Below are 18,505 nucleotides of genomic sequence, written 5' to 3'. Positions count from 1 at the left end.
CCTGAACAAGCATGCAGATCAGATGTTTCTAACATTGTCAGATCTGACAAGATTAGCTGCATGCTGGTTCCAGGTGTGTGATTTAGACCCTACTGACCACAGAAATCAGGACAGCCAGGCAACTGGTATTGATTAAAATGATATAAATATGACAGCTTCCATAGGTCTCGCACTTTGGACTACTTTTTAAAGAAAAACTGCACCTAAAATCCAGCTTGAGATTCATTGATAGCATTCATGTGATATACAGCGAGCATATTCTGTCCCCAAGGAGTAGGATGTTTCATTACTAAAGAACTGGGCTTTGTTTACATGCAGTGGCTGAGGAAGGGTGGAGTAATGCTGGGCTTCCCAACCCTGTCCCTAAGTTCCACCAACAGTGCAAGTTTTGCAATAAACCACAAACATTCACAGGTGAGGCAATCGGTATATCAGCAGAGCTGATTAACTGCTTCCAGACCAGGCTAATTGAAATCTATGCCCTGTTTGGGACCTGTTATCGTTGCCAGGGTGTAGACTTCAGTTGCCACACCGCACGGACCCATCACTCTTGCAGTTTGCACCTCTCTCCCATTGCTGCAGCCCACTTGCTCCTGACATACCTGACAGACCATGTCATAGTTACAGCAATGCGCCGTGAGCCAGTCAGGAGCCGGTTTCATTGACCCTGTGATTGGCTCGCAGGGTTGGGAGCCAATGAAATTGGCTCCTGACCAGCTCGTGGAGCTCTGACGGCAGAGCATGTGGGCTTCAGCGATGGGAGAGCGGTGCGAATGGCGAGAGTGAAGGGTCCATGCGGCGTGACGTCGGTGAGTGTCCGCTCACACCCGCTGGCCCGAGGTCCCCGCCTGTGCAGAGGCCGACCTCCTCTACTGCGCCTGCGTCGCAGTCAATCAAGTCCACGTTGTCCGCAGCGTACTGTGCACTAGTTCTGCGCCTGCGCAGCACACTGCGGACAACGTGGACTTGATTGACAGCGGCGCTTTACGCAGGTAAGGACGACCTCTAGGTCACCCTCTGTACCGGCGGGACCCGCGGCTGCGAGAGGAGGTGCGACGTGGGACATGTCTGCTTCAAGGGGCTGGAAGAAGCCCCCGGTAAGTATATTCTGGGGCAGCATATAATGCTTGATGTTTCCTCCAAGGGGCTAGAGACTTAACTACCTCTGTGGATTTCCACGAAACATGTTCTGTTGGTAGAGCTTGAGGATAGGGTTGGGAAGCCCTGGTGCAGTGAATAGCCCCCGTGCCTTGCTGCACTTTATATCCCAGCTCTGGCACAGCAGCCCCCTGGTGGAGGAAGTTTCTTTCCCCCAGTTGCTTGTCTAGACTACAATTATTTTAATACTGCAAAGGCCTGTACAAACATCAAATGAAACTTGTCTGAAGTCGATGACTGCCTGTCCCGAAAGTCCTACGTGTGCTCAAGTCCCTGATGCCTCCTGACTGCTTCGTTGCAATCTGTCCTGGCAGATCACTTCAGCTGAGCGACGGGACATAGCATTGTTCTCTTCACTCAGAATTCCCATATCCTGTCCAGACAGGAAGAGGTGAAATGTCTCCTCAGGCCTATTTGACACTTTTTTGCATTGCGGTGTTGAGGCGATGCTCCTGCCGCATTCCACCGCAACGCAAAAATGGCAAACACATGACCCTGCGGCAGAGTGCGCTGACAGGGTCATATGCATAGCACCGCCCCTCATTCAGTGACGTACTGCCCGCTGGGCAGGAAGTATGTCTCTGGATTGCTGTAGGTTTGCGCATGTGTGCTCCGATGCATTGCAACAAGCTCCGTTGTTTACCCTACATGCGTCGCCCATAGACTTCGATTACCCCAAGAACTGTGCGTTAAGCGCGGTCCTTGCGGTAACTCGCTGCTGCCCTTGCGTTGGCTCTGATACTTTTCGCTGCACTGTAAGGCAGTGTTCCCCAACCCTGTCCTCAAGGCCCCACCAACAGTGCATGTTTAGTGGAAATCCACACAGGTAGCCAATCAGCTCTGCTGAGACACTAATTACCTCACCTGTGAATGTTTTTGGTTTCCTGCTAAACATGTACTGTTGGTGGGCCTGGAGGACAGGGTTGGGGAACTGCTGTAACGGACCGCAATAAGTGTGAAAGTCTTCATAGCCTTGCATTACTGTTGCGGCCCCTTGTGGTAAAATAGGGTAATGCAACACAGGAATTACCTGCAAGCGTGAAAGGGGCCTAAAAGTGAGAGACAAAGCCACAAATACCCTTCTGTACAATGGGAAGGTGTTGGAATCCCTGACCCTAGAGATGGATTAAGATGAAATGGGGCCCTAGGCTAGGTAGTTCCTTTGATTCCCTCTTATTATCTTTTTGGTAATCTGAGATGGGAGAGAGGTCAGAAAAAGTGGCACCCATTAGGCCCCAGGCACCTGCCTAAGTTGCCTTGTGGATGATCCGGCTCTGCTTACCCACTCACTTCCAGTGTGCAGGACCCCACATTTTTACACTGAAGCCATAGAGCTTCACAAAGGGTCCAGGAACAGAAAATAAGAGAAATAAAACGCAATAAAAATGTCAAACCGCTTCCTCCGAGTCGGGATGTTTAGCTTCGGTTCTTAGTGTGAGCAAACTCAAGTTTCCTTTTTTTTCCCCCCCTTTTCTCCCCAGCCGTACGCCGTTCAGAAACTGGGTGCCGTGGCAGGGGTGATGGTCACAGCGTCGCACAATCGCAAGGAGGACAACGGCTACAAGGTAAGCACCCTTCTACGACTATGCTTGCCCAGATAGTGTGCAGAAGGGGAACGTCCTTTACAGACAGGATACTCCGAATGGTTAACTTGGTTTTTTAGCTCACCATCACCATTCCTCTTTAACAAAGTCTAAGGCAGGATCCACATCCACACAAGCGGAACGCACATGGTCTCCCTGCATGCAGAATCGCACCAGCTTATGTTAACTAGTACACAACGGCAGGATCAGGTGTAGTGTTAGGGTAGGGTAGTTTAGTGCAGTGTATTGTAGTACATTGCTGTGCAGCTTAGTTGGTAGGTAGGTAGTTAGGTAGGTATTAGTGTAGATAGAGTAGTAGGTCCATCAGATGCCCCTGCACCATAGACATGCTAGGTTACTAGTAGTGTTTCTCTCCCCCCCCCCCCCCCCCTTTCTTGATTTTTTTTAATTCCCTCTAGAACAGGGGTGTCAAACTCCAATACAAGGTGGGCCGAAATTGAACACTGGGACCTCTGTCTACTGGCCACCTTCCACCCTTATAAAGTTTCAAGGTTTCTTATGGCCCCCCTCCATCCCCTATACAGCTCCATGGTGTCTAGTGCTTTCTCCCTACCGCCCCCATATTGCTTCCCTGGTGTTCTAGGACTTCACCTTCAATATACCGTAGCTTCCCAGGTGGTCTAGAGTGGGCCAAACATAATGCAAAGTAGGGAAACCACTTGAGGGCCAAATGTAATGGTTCCAAGGGCCAGATTTGGCCCGTGGGCCGGAGTTTGACATGTATGCTCTAGACCTAGGTGCATGCTATAGTTGTGGTAAACTCACATTAGTCTGATCTCATTGTTTTTCCAAGGTGTTTTCTCACAACTCACTGTCCGCATTCATGTGGGATACAAGTGTACAGTGATGATACGTCTGGTGTACCTGTACCAATTAGTGTTCTGTCCCACGCGTATTCCATCAAGGACCTGCAGCGCGTGATTAGTGTCCTGGATAAATTCTGAATCATTGCTACCACTGGTTGCTGATCCTTATGCCCAGAAGCAACTTGATTAGTTTCAAAAGTCTATACTCCAAAACCGAGTGCTTTACCCATTTTGTGGATTTTTCTGTGAATTTGTTTGGCTGAGTGTACATAAGCAAGGGAGCGTTCCACCTCATACAAGATTGCGGACTGTTTGAGATATAGTTTTGAAATGTGTGTTGAAATGGATATATGGTAACCTATGTACATCTTTATGGTGACTGGCTTTTTCTCCTGGCGCAGGTTTATTGGGAGAATGGGGCTCAGGTCATCTCTCCTCATGACAAGGAGATCTTGAAATGTGTGGAGGAGAATTCAGAGCCCTGGGCTGATTCCTGGTGTGAGAACCTGGCCGACTCCAGCCCTCTGAGGAAGGACCCCTTAGAGGAAATCACCAAGAGTTACATGGAGGACCTGCAGACAGTCTGCTTCCACAGGTACGGCACGCCCTGGCACTGGTGGGCTGCAGACAGTCTGCTTCCACAGGTACGGCACGCCCTGGCACTGGTGGGCTGCAGAGAGTCTGCTTCCACAGGTATGGCACGCCCCGGCACTGGTGGGCTGCAGAGAGTCTGCTTCCACAGGTATGGCACGCCCCAGCACTGGTGGGCTGCAGAGAGTCTGCTTCCACAGGTATGGCACGCCCTGGCACTGGTGGCCTGCAGACAGTCTGCTTCCACAGGTATGGCACGCCCCGGCACTGGTGGGCTGCAGAGAGTCTGCTTCCACAGGTATGGCACGCCCTGGCACTGGTGGGCTGCAGAGAGTCTGCTTCCACAGGTATGGCACGCCCCAGCACTGGTGGGCTGCAGAGAATCTGCTTCCACAGGTATGGCACGCCCCGGCACTGTTGGGCTGCGGCAAATGTTAATATGAAGGAAAATGAACCAGGATAGAAAGCACTAGTGTGGTTTGAATTATAAAACATATTTTTCTCGTGAAATCTTTATGGTATGCGTTACTAGGGGTGTGGTGGGGGCATGGTTGAAGATATGGCTTAAAGAGAAGCCGTAACCAAGAATTGAACTTTATCACAATCAGTAGCTGATACCCCCTTTTACATGAGAAATCTATTCCTTTTCACAAACAGACCATCAGGGGGCGCTGTATGGCTGATATTGTGGTGAAACCCCTCCCACAGTGTGAGGTCAGGACCATGGTTATGACATCACACTGTCGGAGCCTTGTTGGAAATAAGAACAGCTGTTTACAGCGGTTTCCAACTGCCAAAAAAGCAAGCAGCATCTCCTTGCACTGACATCCCCTGCCAGCAGTAAAAATGTCACCATGTGATAAACATCAGAATGTAAATCAGGGAGAGGAAAGATTTTACAAAGGGCAAACACTGACTAAATCATTTATACATAATTATTGTAAAAATGAAGCACTTTTTTATCACATTTTCACTGGAGTTCCTATTTAAGTGTCCCTCTTTCTTATCTCAAAAAGTTGGGAGGCATGCTGGTACATGTTCATATAATGAATTATATCTGAATAAGAAACACTTGGAGGCGGTCCCTGACCTTGTGAGCTTATAATCTAGAGGGTATTGGGTTGGAGACATTGGGGAAGGAGACACGGGTTAACAGATGAGGCAGTCAGCCTCTATTACTACATATAATAAATTATAGGCTTGTCTGAAGAGGTGTGTTTTGAGAGAATGTTTAAAGGATACCCGAAGTGACGTGACATGATGAGATAGACATGGGTATATACAGTGCCAAGCACACAAATAACTATGCAGTTCCTTTTTTTCTTTCTCTGCCTGAAAGAGTTAATTATCAGGTATGTAAGTGGCTACAGTGTTACCCTCACTGATAAGACATTCCAACTATAAAACACTTTCCTAGCAGAAAATGGCTTCTGAGAGCAAGAAAGAGGTAAAAAAGGGGAATTTCTTATCAGTGAGGGTCACACTGTAGTCACTTCCTGTCTGAGTCAGGACTGAGTCAGCCACTTACATACCTGATATTTAACTCTTTCAGACAGAGAAAGACAAAAAGGAACACAGCATAGGTATTTGTGTGCTAGGCACTGTACAAACACATGTCTATGTCACATGTCACTTTGGGTATCCTTTAAAGATGGTGGCTTCTGTCACCATAAGTACTCAGAATAAAGGTTGCATTTTTTTTAAAGAGGCCCTGTAGTGACCTGTAGTAGAACACAGTATATTTTTCAGGATACCGACTTTATTGGTATGTAGCCCTCCTCTCCTAGTGATGTCACAGCCTAGGCTCTTAATTACGTGGAGTTTCCCCATCCCTAGAGCACGCTAGGAGACCAGATCTATTTTGTACTGGCTTTATAACTTTCAGTAAACAAACATTCAGTAGTGTTGCATCTGACAGGACAAAAGATGTCACCACCAGTTATGAATGTCAGAATGTAGGGCACTATCTGCAAGAAGTTTGTGTGTTTTCACCGTGTCTGGTTTGTTTCCTCCGGCCACTCCAGTTTCCTCCCACATCCCAAAAACATACAGATAAGTTAATTGGCTTCCCCCTAAATTGTCCCTAGACTATGATACACCCATTACACGATACATACATACATAGACTATGGTAGAGATTAGATTGTGAGCCCCTCTGAGGGACAGTTAGTGACAAGACAATATACTCTGTACAGCTCTGCAGGAGATGTCAGTGCTATATAAATCTCAGATTTCCGGTTTACTGAATCATGCATTACCTGTGCTCTGCAGTGCTGTTTTGAGCCTCCAGGTTTGTACCTTGTGGAAGGATGTCAGTAAAGTTTCCTGTGTCCTTGGCTCAGCAGGTATTGTACTCGCTGTAACTCAGCACAGGATGAGACTGGTGAGGTATAGGGCTGCCTGTAATCCTATCTGCACATAATGACACCTGGTGAAAGGCAGGAACAGAGTCTTCCCAGTAACAGAACGCACTCTGCTGAGCACCTCTGCATTGTACTGTGCTGTTCCTCAAAGCGTGACGCCAAGACTGCATGTCTGTATGCAAATGAACTATAAACCCATCCACTGATAGCTATAGCAGCCCTCCCCTGATTCATCTTAGTTTTGGTTGGGGGTGGAATCAAAAATTAAAAGTAAACTTGAACTGAGAGAGTTATGGAGGATGACCTGTTTGTTTCCTTTTAAACCATACCAGTTGCCAGGCAGTATTTCTGCTCCTCTGCCCTAGCCCCCGAACAAGCATGCACAGTGTTCTCCCCAGAAATGTTTTCCATCCGGGTGGCATGAAAAATTAGCCGGGTGGGGCACGATGTGGAATGTAGCGCAACTCTGCTTACAGCATAGGAGGAGGAGGTGAGCCGAGGACAGCCGGGTGCTCACCAAAATTAGCCGAGCGGAGCACCCGGCTGAAAGAGCCTGGGGAGAACACTGATGCAGATTAGAGGTTTCTGACAAAACGTTTAGCTGCATGCTTGCTTCTGGTGTGATTCAGACACAGCTGCAGCCAAATAGATCAGCCCAGCCAGTGCAGGAGAGCAGCTGACAGGTGGTGGATTCACCGCCTGTATGGAAGAGGCTTTTTAGGCCCCCGTACACGAACCATGATGCGGGCGCAATGTATGGAAGCGTTGCTTTTGTAACAAGTTTGTAGTGAATTTGCTCTGTTCTAATCACAGCAGACCAAAGCGTGCAATGCAACCGCTCCTCAGCCATGGAAAGAAACATTTGTCCTTTACCTGATGATTCTGAGTGGAATGTATCGCAGCTAGATGTGTGCAGCCTGGTATGTAGCTGCAGCTACACCAGGTATTGCTGCACCACTATAGGCTGTGTAGGTAGGAGAGCGCCCCCTGCTGTTTTCTTTGCAGGAAGCCAGGTGAGCACTCGGTAGCCAGCAGTGAGGGAGTTAATCATTTCTTGATGTTCCTCCAGTGCCGCTTATTCCTAGATGGCCTCATTAGTGGCGCAGGCAGCCTGGCGCTCGGGGAATAGCTAGGAGCGGAAGGAGAGGGAATAGCGACTGCGCTCTGTCCCTGGAGGATCGCCGTCAGACGCTTGTTTTCCACATTACTTCCCTCACCAGGAACATCAGCATTAGATGGAGTATCTGAGATTAAAAGAGAAAATAACCAGGCTGAAGTTCTGTTTGTTGTTTTTGACCCTTTAGCAGCCAATTTAGAGGTTTGCAAGTGCTCCAGGCCAATTAATTTTTAGCACATTTGTTTTTATTTCTTATTTGTTACATTTTCTTTGCTTCTAATTAGTACTGTTGAAATGTGGATTTCTGGCCACTTGTCACCAGGGGACAGTGTAAGACAATAACAGAGGACTTCTGCTTTCAGTTTCAATTTTTTCTGCTAGCAGAGGGACATCAAAGCATTCTAAGAATTTACAGCACAACAAGTTCTGCTGACCTGAAGTCAAAAGCAGCGCACTTATCTCAAACAAAATAACTGTATTGAAACTGCTGGTGAGATAAAGCACACCTGAACTGCCATATTTATTTCCTTTTTAAACTATGCACATTGCCTGGCTGTCCTGCTGATCCTCTGCCTCTAATCAGGTTTTCAATCGATTTTGTGCAAAAATGATAGGAAAATCAATCGGACCTGTCAGAAATAAGCCATTTGACCAGTCCATCTAACATGAAATTGCATGGTGTGTACCAGGCATCATCTTTTTAGCCATAGACTCTGAACAAACGTGCAGATCAGATATTTCTGACTGAAGTCTGACTAGATTGGCTTCATGCTTGTCAGGTGTGTGATTCAGACACTACTGCAGCCAAGTACATCAGCAGGGCTGCCAGGCACCTGGTATTTCTTAAAAGGAAATAAATATGCCAGCCAACATATCCCCCTCCCTTCAGGTGTCCTATTGTGACGCTGAAGTGACTTCCAGAGTAAATAGTAGTGGTCTCTCTATCTCTATCTACACACACATATACATGCATGTGTATTTAGTTCTAGCCAAGCTCTAGTAAGTTGATTGAGTATATTTAAATGGGCACTGTAGCGAGAAATATTGTTTTTATTGCCCCACTAACATGTAGTTACTAGGGAAGACATCCAGTTTTCAAGCAGAGCTTTCTATTGCAAATCCTCCTGGCAGTGCTAATTTACATCATATGACAGGTTTACATGCAGTCTTGCTGACATGGTATCTGTATTTCTTCCTTCTCCTCATTTGGAGTAGCGTCACTTGCGGCAGTGACAAAACCATTTCTAAAACATAGAAGTGGGTAGTTGAAGTGATCCTTGTTTCCTGTGGTCTTTAGTATGAGAACCACCACAGACGCAGCTTGCCTTTGGTCTGGTCCTCCCTCTGCAGCTAATCTTCCCCTTCTGTTTACTTTCCAGGGATCTGAACCAGAAGACGCCGATGAAGTTTGTCCACACGTCCTTTCACGGCGTCGGTCACGACTACGTCCAGTCAGCATTCAGAGTGTTTGGGTTCAATCCTCCCATCGCTGTCCCCGAGCAGAAGGACCCCGATCCCAACTTTTCTACCGTGAAATGCCCCAACCCCGAGGAGGGAGAATCTGTCCTGGTAAATGGACGTCTTTGTTAATGTGGGTTATCTGTTCTCAGAGGAGCGAGTGTTGCAGCTCAGGGATTTAGTAAGGGATGGTTAGTGACATGCAAATAATTTTGAGTTGGAGCAGCATTATGCAAATGTATGGAGCTTGAAAAAGAACCAATCTTGCTTATAAAATTTGCACAATGCTGCATCAACTCAAAATTATTTGCATCTCATTGACCGTCCCTAGAGGGTGGATAGAGAGTGGAGTAAGATGGCTGGGGATGAGCGAGAATTATTTCGCAAAATCCTCCTGCAGGGGGAGCAAGCTGTGTACAGAAGAGTTCCCGCCCCTTCTGATGCGCTCCATGCTGAGTTCCATCTTCTAGCATTTCCACCCTCTAAACCGGAACTTCAGCTCTGAAGGCGGAAGTGTAAGAAGGTGGAAGGCAGCATGGAGTGCATCAGAAGGGAGGCGGCGGCTTAGGTGAAATAACTCAGTGTACAGAGCGGTTTCCCACCGCATGCTGCAGGATTATTTCGCTAAATCCTTCTCCCTTCTCTCTAGTTGGGGCTTTTCACAATGGTGACGTGTGGCTCTTGTCTCACCCTAGGAGCTCTCTCTGAAGCTGGCAGAGAAGGAGGGGGCCCGGCTGGTGTTGGCGACAGACCCCGATGCCGATAGGCTGGCCGTGGCTGAACTTCAAGATTCGTAAGTACCTTCTGTATTCCCTGCTTAATTCATTTACTGATGATGGACCCCCATTAGTGCAGAGAGCACTAGACTCCTCCCTCCCATGCACATTACAGGACAACTGAACTGAGAGGGATATGGAGGCTTCCATATTTACTTCATTTTAAGCAATACCAGTTGCCTGGCTAACCTGCAGATCCTCTGCCTCTAATACTTTTAGCCATAGCCCCTGAACAAGCATGCAGCAGATCAGATGTTTCTGACATCATTATGCTGCATGCTTGTTTCTGGTTTGATTCAGACACTGCTGCAGCCAAATAAATTAGCAGCACTGCTAGACAACTGATCTTGTTCAGCAGGGAATAAATATGACAGCCTCCATATACCTCTCACTTCAGTTGTCCTGTAAGGCTACTATCGCATTACCTTTCCCAAACATCTGAACAGATGCCACTTTGTTGCCTCAGGTTGCACACTGATGATTTGTGTGGCATCGGTTTTACAGGATAACAACTGGAGGGTAGAAGCACCCAAAAGTAATAAAATAACTAAAAACCGTTTTTAAAAAATGAGACTGGCTTACCTCTCCTGTAGAAAGGCGGAAGTTCAAAAGCTTTATTGCACAGAAATGGTGCCAGACAACGCATTTCACAGGAGTTCACCTGTTCCTCACGTTAAAGCGCTCTCTCAGAACTATGGCAAAATGAATAGAATCGAATCCCGATCGCACATGTCTGATTGAATCGATGAGTCGAATCGTACAAAAAATTCTATGGTGTAGATAGGGCTTTAGAGGCAGAGGATCAGCAGGATGCCAGGAAACTAGTATTGTTTTAAAGGAAATGCATGTGGCAGCCGCCATATGCCTCTCACTTTAGTTGTCCTTAAAGGGAACCTAAACTGAAAGGGATAGATATGTATCCTTTTAAACAATACCAGTTGCCTGGCAGCCCTGCTGATCTATTTGGCTGCAGTAGTGGCTGAATCACACACCTGAAACAAGCATGCAGCTAATCCAGTCTGGTTTCAGTCAGAGCACCTGATTGTAATAAACGCCTTTTGCTCCGGCACCAGCAAACTCATTAGCAAGAGTTTACAAACACGACTCCTCACACAGCAAGCAGGAGATACTTTCCTCAGGCTTCTTCAATATTTAAGGAGTTTATTCAGGAAACATATATACAGAGACAGTTTATCATATCCTAGCAAGCAAAGCAAATCTTCATGTCTCTTGGCGTTACAGCTCTTGCCTAACTCCCTGCTGAAGTTAGTCAGGTCTTCTTATATCTACTATGTTACACTAGACTACCTATGTACAGCATATATCATATCAGATTACAGAAAGGAATGAACATACTTAGAGGTCCCAGTCAGTATTGAAGCATAGCAGGAATCAGTGCCCCCTTTGTCAGCTCGTCTGGCTATTAATACCGACTAGGAAAGAGTTAAATGTGATCTCATCTTCGCCACGACTATTAGCTGAGCCCCCTCGTGGTGTCATAATACACACCTCCTCGATTAATATTCAATGAGGCTTCTGCCCCACTTAAAAGGAATTTGGTTGTTTAGTAAATATGGCTGATGTTTACTGTTCTAGTGGTGTACATGCACAGGTCAGGGAGACCTGTGGCCTTGTCCATAGAACAGCTTCTTGGTATGTTCTGGTTCTGCTGACAGAACTGTAGATTTTCTCTCAAAGAGAAAATCCCCTTAAAGGGCAGGTCTGCTCCCCAAGCCTTTTTGACTAACTCAGTCCAAATAACTGAGGCCTACTTAAATTATAACACTGATCTGCATGCTTGTTCAGGGGCTGTGGCTGAAAGTATTAGAGACACAGGATCAGCTGGAGAGTCGGGCAACTGGTATTTGAAGAGGAAAAATCCATATCCTTCTCAGTTTAGGTTCCTTTTTAAAGTACACCTGAATCCGTAAAAATAACCAGTCAGAGAAAAAACCTAACACAATTACTTACCTTATTAGGATTTCCCTCACTGTCATATCGGGCACTCCAGCTCCCCCATTCTTCTGTAATTACATATCTCGATTTCTCCATGCGCACAGTAAAAGCACTGACCCTCTAATTACTTCCGGGTCAGCGCCAACTTCTGTAATACATTGTCTCTGTAGAGCAGTGGACAGGCTGTAATGTTCCTGATTGCCACAAGAGGGCGCACACAAGCAATATTTGTACCGCTCCATACACTAGATTCAAAATGTATCTAAATACACAGCTCTGCCTGCGGTCGCGCTTCCTGCTGCGTAGTGAGAGCTGCGAGACAGGCAGTAACTATGCCACCCACTACAAAGGACGAAAGAGCAGGCAGAGAGGAGATCATAGAGACAGTGAAGGAGATAAACTGCCTCTTCCTCTCCACTGCATTGACTTTCTGTCAGAAGTCAAAGATTACAGAACAGCAGAGCGGGGGCACCAGGGGGGAAACCTATGGTGAGGATTGTGCTGTCGCTCAGTCACAGCACCTGCAGCATAAACACTGCTATAACCACTGTTATTAAACACAGCACATGGTTCAGGGGTACTTTATATGTTCTGTACGTTTGTGGCTCGCAGTCGCAAAAAAAAAAGTCCATGTAGAATAAGACTCTTCAGCACTTAGAAATCGCAAAAAGCAAGGAAGTGGAGATGTAATTAAAGGACAATTGTAGTGAGAGGGATGGGGAGGCTGCCATTTTATTTTCTTTTAAACCATACCTGTTGCCTGGCTGTCCTGCTGATCCTCTGCCTCTAATACTTTTAGCCATAGCCCCTGAACAAGCATGCAGCAGATCAGGTGTTTCTGACATTGTCAGACCTGACAAGATTAGCTGCATGCTTGTTTCTGGTGTCAGAGACTGCTGCAGCCAAATAAATCAGCAGGGCTGCCAAGGAACTGGCATTGTTCAATAGGAAATAAATTTGGCAGCCCCCATGTCCCTCTCACTTCAGTTGTCCTTTAAAATAGTATCATGGCACCTCAGTGTTCTCCCCAGGCTCTTTTAGCCAGGTGCTCCGCCCGGCTAGTTTTGGTGACCACCCGGCTGTCATCGGCTCACCTCCTCCTATACTGTAAGCAGAGTTGCTCACAGAAGCACTCATCTCATGCCACCCGGCTGGAAAAAATTTCTGGGGAGAACACTGCACCTTCATTAGAGTGATGGTCCCTGACCAATACAAAAGTCCAATCTCTACATAGCCCTTCCAGGCTTGGTACTCTGTGTGACAGTTGAAGCTGCTGAGTTTGTACTGTGACAGGTTCTCTTTAATGCTCTGCCTCCTGTCTGTCTTGCAGCGGCCGGTGGAAGGTGTTCACAGGGAACGAGCTGGCGGCTCTGCTGGGCTGGTGGATGTTCTTCACCTGGCAGAAGTCAGACGGGAAAGGTGACGTTGGGGACGTGTACATGCTGGCCACCGCCGTCTCCTCCAACATCCTCTATGCCATCGCCGCGCAGGAAGGCTTCCACTACGAGGTGAGAGCTCACGCCATCAACTCCTCTCACTTCTTCACCGTGCCTGTGTGTGTGAACCCTGAGCATGCCGCAGAGATCTATAGGTGTTCTGTTTCCATCCATATGCTACAGGCGGTTTTGTTTCCCCATATTCCTGTGCCACAGACGTCTAAGAGGCTTTTTGTACAAAAGTTTTACTCTGTGCCAACTAGGGAGGGTCAATGAGATGCGAATGATTTTGAGTTGATGCCGGGTTATGCAAATTTTGTATGCAAATGTTATACATACAAAAGGGGCTCCACAGAGTTTATGGGGGCATGTCATTACGGCGCTGGGCAGTTTGGCGCAGGTAGAGTCGAATGGCGGCTCTCCCTGCTGCCGCTAAGCCCACCGGCAGCGTTATACTGTCCCCCCTCCGAGTTGAGATGTAATTTGAATTACCATTGCACAGGGTGCGCATTGCTGCTATGACAAGGCCCTGCTGCAGCGTTCAGCGCCGGCTATCGAAATCTCCTCAGAGTTTATGGAGTACTGAGGATATATTCTGCAGTTCAGTTGTGCTTTCAATATCATTGAGTTGTTGTGGTTTTCTCTAATCCCTTTTAGCTCTTGCAGATTATCCTTGTATTGCAGATGTAATATGTGACCTCTCCTCTCACAGGACACGCTTCCCGGGTTTAAGTGGATCGGCAACAGAGCAAAGGATCTCTCCGATAAAGGGAAGACTGTCCTGTTTGCATTCGAGGAATCCATAGGTAAATTCTTGTCTCTTAATGCGCCTCTCCAGGAATATGTCTCTATCCTTCCCTCAGCGGACCCACCGCCCGCCATATTCCTCCTTAACTGTCCTACAGGGGTTGTGAAGTGTTAGTGTCACATGTATGCTACATCTCCCTCCTTTCTCAAGGTGCATGGTGTGAGTGAGTCTGGAGCATGGGGGGAAAGGGAGGAATAGTCCAGACACAGATCCACATACATCATATGCTGGCAAAAGTGAGCAGATTAACTGCTGCTCAGAAATTTCAGGGGCTATGGCTAAAAGTATTAGAGGCAGAGGATCAGCAGGACAGCCAGGCAATGTGCATTGTTTAAAACGAAATAAATATGCAAGACTCCATATTCATTTCACTTCAGGTTTCTAGTCATGTAACTGACTTTACTCTGTCCTTATATAGCAGTGACCTCTTCTGCAGTCTGCAGTACTTTGTTTAGAGTACATAGCCATGTCACTAAAGCTGGCCACTAACGGTCCAATTTCTAGCGAAAAATCGTTCGAGCGATCAGAAATTCTGATCGGATTGGTTGTAAATAATCCCCATTAGTGGAGACAATCGATTATGAACGAGTGAAAAAAATGTCGCCCGAATGAATTTTCGTCGAACGAAAATTTGGATTTTCTTGGTGGTCGTGATAGATAGGAAGAAATGATTGGTTAGTTGATGGTGTAGTAAACGATTTTTTGTCCGATCAGAATTTCTGATCGCTCGGACGATTTTTCACTAGAAATTGGACCGTTAGTGGCCAGCTTAACTGTCCTCAGAGGAGCTCACACTCTAATCCTACCATTGTCATAGTCTTGTGTCCTACCATGTATTTATATAGCACTGACATCTCCTGCAGCACATTACAGAGTACATAGTCATGTCACTGGCTGTCCTCAGAGGAGCTTACAATCTAATCCTACCATAGTCATAGTCTAATGTCCTACCATATTATTATTATTATTATTATGTATTTATATAGCACTGACTTCTTCTGCAGCACATTAGAGTACAGTCATGTCACTGGCTGTCCTTAGAGGCGCCTCAATCTAATCCTATTCTAGTCCAGTGTCCATATCATCAAGATTGAGTCTAAAGATGTGTACACTAATAGTTTGGTGCTCCCGGCAGAGATTGGTAGGCGATCCCTCAAGTGACAATTCTGGGCTGAATTCTGTACAATTGCGTTGCTGGCCTATAGGCTATGGAAATGTTCTGTTGATATTGGGAAGTTTGGCCACTATGGGATCTTCAGATTCGCTTTTCTTGTGACCACTTTTTTTTTTTTTTTTTAAATAGGTGTTGATTGTAATTCTAGTTATGGGGAACTGATTTGCCTGAGTTATGCTGTAGGTTAGTTAATCTTCCTTATGTTTGCTTTCAGGTTACATGTGCGGGACGGCCGTTCTGGACAAGGATGGGGTCAGCGCTGCTGCAGTGGTGGCAGAAATGGCGACTTATCTGGACAGCGTCGGTATGAACCTGGAGCAACAACTGGTCCAGATATATGAAACGTAAGTGACTTTATACAACAGCACCATCTAGTGGGCAAGTAGGTTATTGTATCAGGCAAAGGGACAATGATCGTATGCATGGACACAATGGGTCTGATCTAATTCACTTTTTCTCCCAGGTGATATTTTCACACTTTATTAAGAAAAAAAGCCCTTTAAGCCACCAGCAAGAAAGAGAAAATACTCATAATTTGGCAGCACTTTTCACCTACTTTTTGGTACTTTTTGAATTAGAGTGCTGAAATTTTGTTTTACGCAGAAGTTGAAAAATTATCTCCTGGGAGAAAACTCTGGAGAAAAAGTGACTTGAATGAGGCTCAATGTTTCTATACATGCAATGATTCTAGGCAGACCACTTTTTTTTTTTTTTTTTTTAATTTATAGTAGTCATCCAGTAGACATTTTCTTTAAAGAGGAGCTGTCGTGGAAATCTTGAAATTTAAAACACATACAAATAAGTATCTTTCTTCCTGAGTAAAATGAGCCATACATTACTTTTCTCCCATGTTGCTGTCACTTACAGTAGGTAGTAGAAATCTGACATTACCGACAGGTTTTGGGCTAGTCCATCTCTCTATAGGGGATTCTCAGCATGGCCTTTATTCTTTATAAAGCCATTCCCTGAAAAACATTTATACAAAGATGCTGGCCAGCCTCCCTGCTCGCTGCATACTATTTTGGCAGTTGGACAGAGCAACTGCCATTCACTAAGTGCTTTTAAAAATAAAGAAAACCCGGAGAACCCCCTATGAGAAGATGAGCTAGTCCAAAACCTGTCGGTAATGTCAGATTTCTACTACTTACTGTAAGTGACAGCAACATAGGAGAAAAGTAATCTATGGCTCATTTTACTCAGGAAGAAATGTACTTCTTATTTGTATGTGTTTACATGTATTTTAAATTTTAAGATTTTCGCGACAGAGGTCCTTTAAGTCTGGGTGAATTTGGAGAAGGGCTAGAAGAATTGTAATAACGTAAATGGCAAGGTGTGTCTGCAAACTAGCCATTCGCCCTTTGTCTGGAACTGGAGGCTTTCGTGGAGTGAACGGTTTTGATTCCACCAGCATTAGCAAATAAAATAACTTTTAGGCAAAAATCCTTCAGCAGACAATATTTATATACACAATATAATATATACATGTGCTTCTATTACCATCCTGCAGCAAAAGAAAGCCTTGCGCGCCTTGTTGGGTTCTCTGTTCTGCAGATGTTTGATTCATTGTAGTCTATTACAGCAGAATTATCTGATCACAGTTCAGGCTGGAAGAGAGGAGGGGCTGCAACAAAGCAAATGAGGGAGGAGTGAAGCCTCTCCTTCTGTGTACAGTAAGAACAGAAGAGAAAACTTTCAGAGATGGGCAAATCTACTTCCTATGTGCATGAATGGTTTTATTTGCCATTAAAATGTTCAAAAAGCTGTGAACTTTAGGTGGGTGGGGTTGGGGGCGTGGCTTCTTAACCCATAATGGTGCTGCAGCCAGTCTTCCGTTTATAGTAAAGACAGAAGCATCTGCTTGGCTCTGGTTGCTAGGAGACCTGGCATGAATGATGGCCTGTCAGTGTTTACTACTGGTAGGTCTGTTTTTGTTTTTCTCATTACATTTTGTTTGTTTTTCTTTAATCTATTATCTCCAGATATGGCTACCACATCTCCAAAACCTCCTACTTCCTGTGCTACGACCCCATCACCATTAACAGGATATTCGATCGACTGAGAAATTACAACGGGCCAAAGACGTATCCGCAGTCTTGTGGGGATTACGGCATCGTTTACGTCCGGGATGTCAGCAGTGGCTACGACAGCAGCCAGCAGAACAAGAAGAGTGTATGTATCTTGCCATAGTAGATTATGGCAAGTGTTTGGCATCATGTTGGTAATGTCCAGTTTAGCTGTATGCACCAAACTGTGACTCTCTATGTCCCAGGAGGTGCTGGAGGTCCAGAAAACTCTTGTGTGCCACTTCATGCCTAGTGTTTCTGTTGTTTTGGAGCACTCAGCATTTTTATAATATGATCTTTTTACAAGACACATGACATTTATATCACGCTTTTCTCCTGGCGGATTCAAAGTGCCAGAGCTGCAGCCTTTAGGGGCGATAGGCAGTAGGCTGTAGCAGTGTTGGGGAGTCTTGTCCAAGATCTCCTTACTGAATAGGTGCTGCAACAGGAAGAGCTGAGATTCACACCCAGGTCTCCTGTGTCACAGGAAGAACCCTTAACAAATACTGATTTATTCATCTTTTGCATGCTATTATTGATGCCTTTAGTGAATATTGGCATGCAACTCGAAATAGATTAGATTGTAGTTCTACATCTGCTGCCTGTATGGACTATGTGATGTTTGTTTAATTATAGTTTTTGCCTATCCTACTCATTGAGGGCCCATTTCCACGGGCACTTGAACTGTGTACTCAGCAATTAGTTACCAGGCAGCAGTGAGCAGTTACCAGGCAGCAGTGAGCAGTTACCAGGCAGCAGTGAGCAGTTACCAGGCAGCAGTGAGCAGTTACCAGGCAGCAGTGAGCAGTTACCAGGCAGCAGTGAGCAGTTACCAGGCAGCAGTGAGCAGTTACCAGGCAGCAGTGAGCAGTTACCAGGCAGCAGTGAGCAGTTACCAGGCAGCAGTGAGCAGTTACCAGGCAGCAGTGAGCAGTTACCAGGCAGCAGTGAGCAGTTACCAGGCAGCAGTGAGCAGTTACCAGGCAGCAGTGAGCAGTTACCAGGCAGCAGTGAGCAGTTACCAGGCAGCAGTGAGCAGTTACCAGGCAGCAGCGAGCAGTTACCAGGCAGCAGTGTGCAGTTACCAGGCAGCAGTGTGCAGTTACCAGGCAGCAGTGTGCAGTTACCAGGCAGCAGTGTGCAGTTACCAGGCAGCAGTGTGCAGTTACCAGGCAGCAGTGTGCAGTTACCAGGC

The 18,505-nt window shown here is 46.2% G+C and overlaps 1 protein-coding gene across 1 annotated transcript in view; it reads left to right on the top strand.

Moving 5' to 3' along the window:
- PGM2L1 (phosphoglucomutase 2 like 1) overlaps positions 1-18,505 on the top strand; it is a 97,785-nt gene that overhangs the window by 73,450 nt on the left and 5,830 nt on the right. Inside the window, exons 5-12 of the mRNA XM_068264643.1 lie at positions 2,640-2,723; positions 3,970-4,163; positions 9,019-9,208; positions 9,793-9,890; positions 13,160-13,337; positions 13,978-14,071; positions 15,462-15,591; positions 17,227-17,416. Of these exons, the coding sequence (XP_068120744.1) occupies positions 2,640-2,723; positions 3,970-4,163; positions 9,019-9,208; positions 9,793-9,890; positions 13,160-13,337; positions 13,978-14,071; positions 15,462-15,591; positions 17,227-17,416 (1,158 nt within the window). The remainder of the gene's footprint in view (positions 1-2,639; positions 2,724-3,969; positions 4,164-9,018; positions 9,209-9,792; positions 9,891-13,159; positions 13,338-13,977; positions 14,072-15,461; positions 15,592-17,226; positions 17,417-18,505) is intronic.

This window comes from Hyperolius riggenbachi, chromosome 2 (genome assembly GCF_040937935.1).
Source record: "Hyperolius riggenbachi isolate aHypRig1 chromosome 2, aHypRig1.pri, whole genome shotgun sequence".
NCBI lineage: Eukaryota > Metazoa > Chordata > Amphibia > Anura > Hyperoliidae > Hyperolius > Hyperolius riggenbachi.
This window is presented reverse-complemented; position numbering and strand designations above follow the sequence as displayed.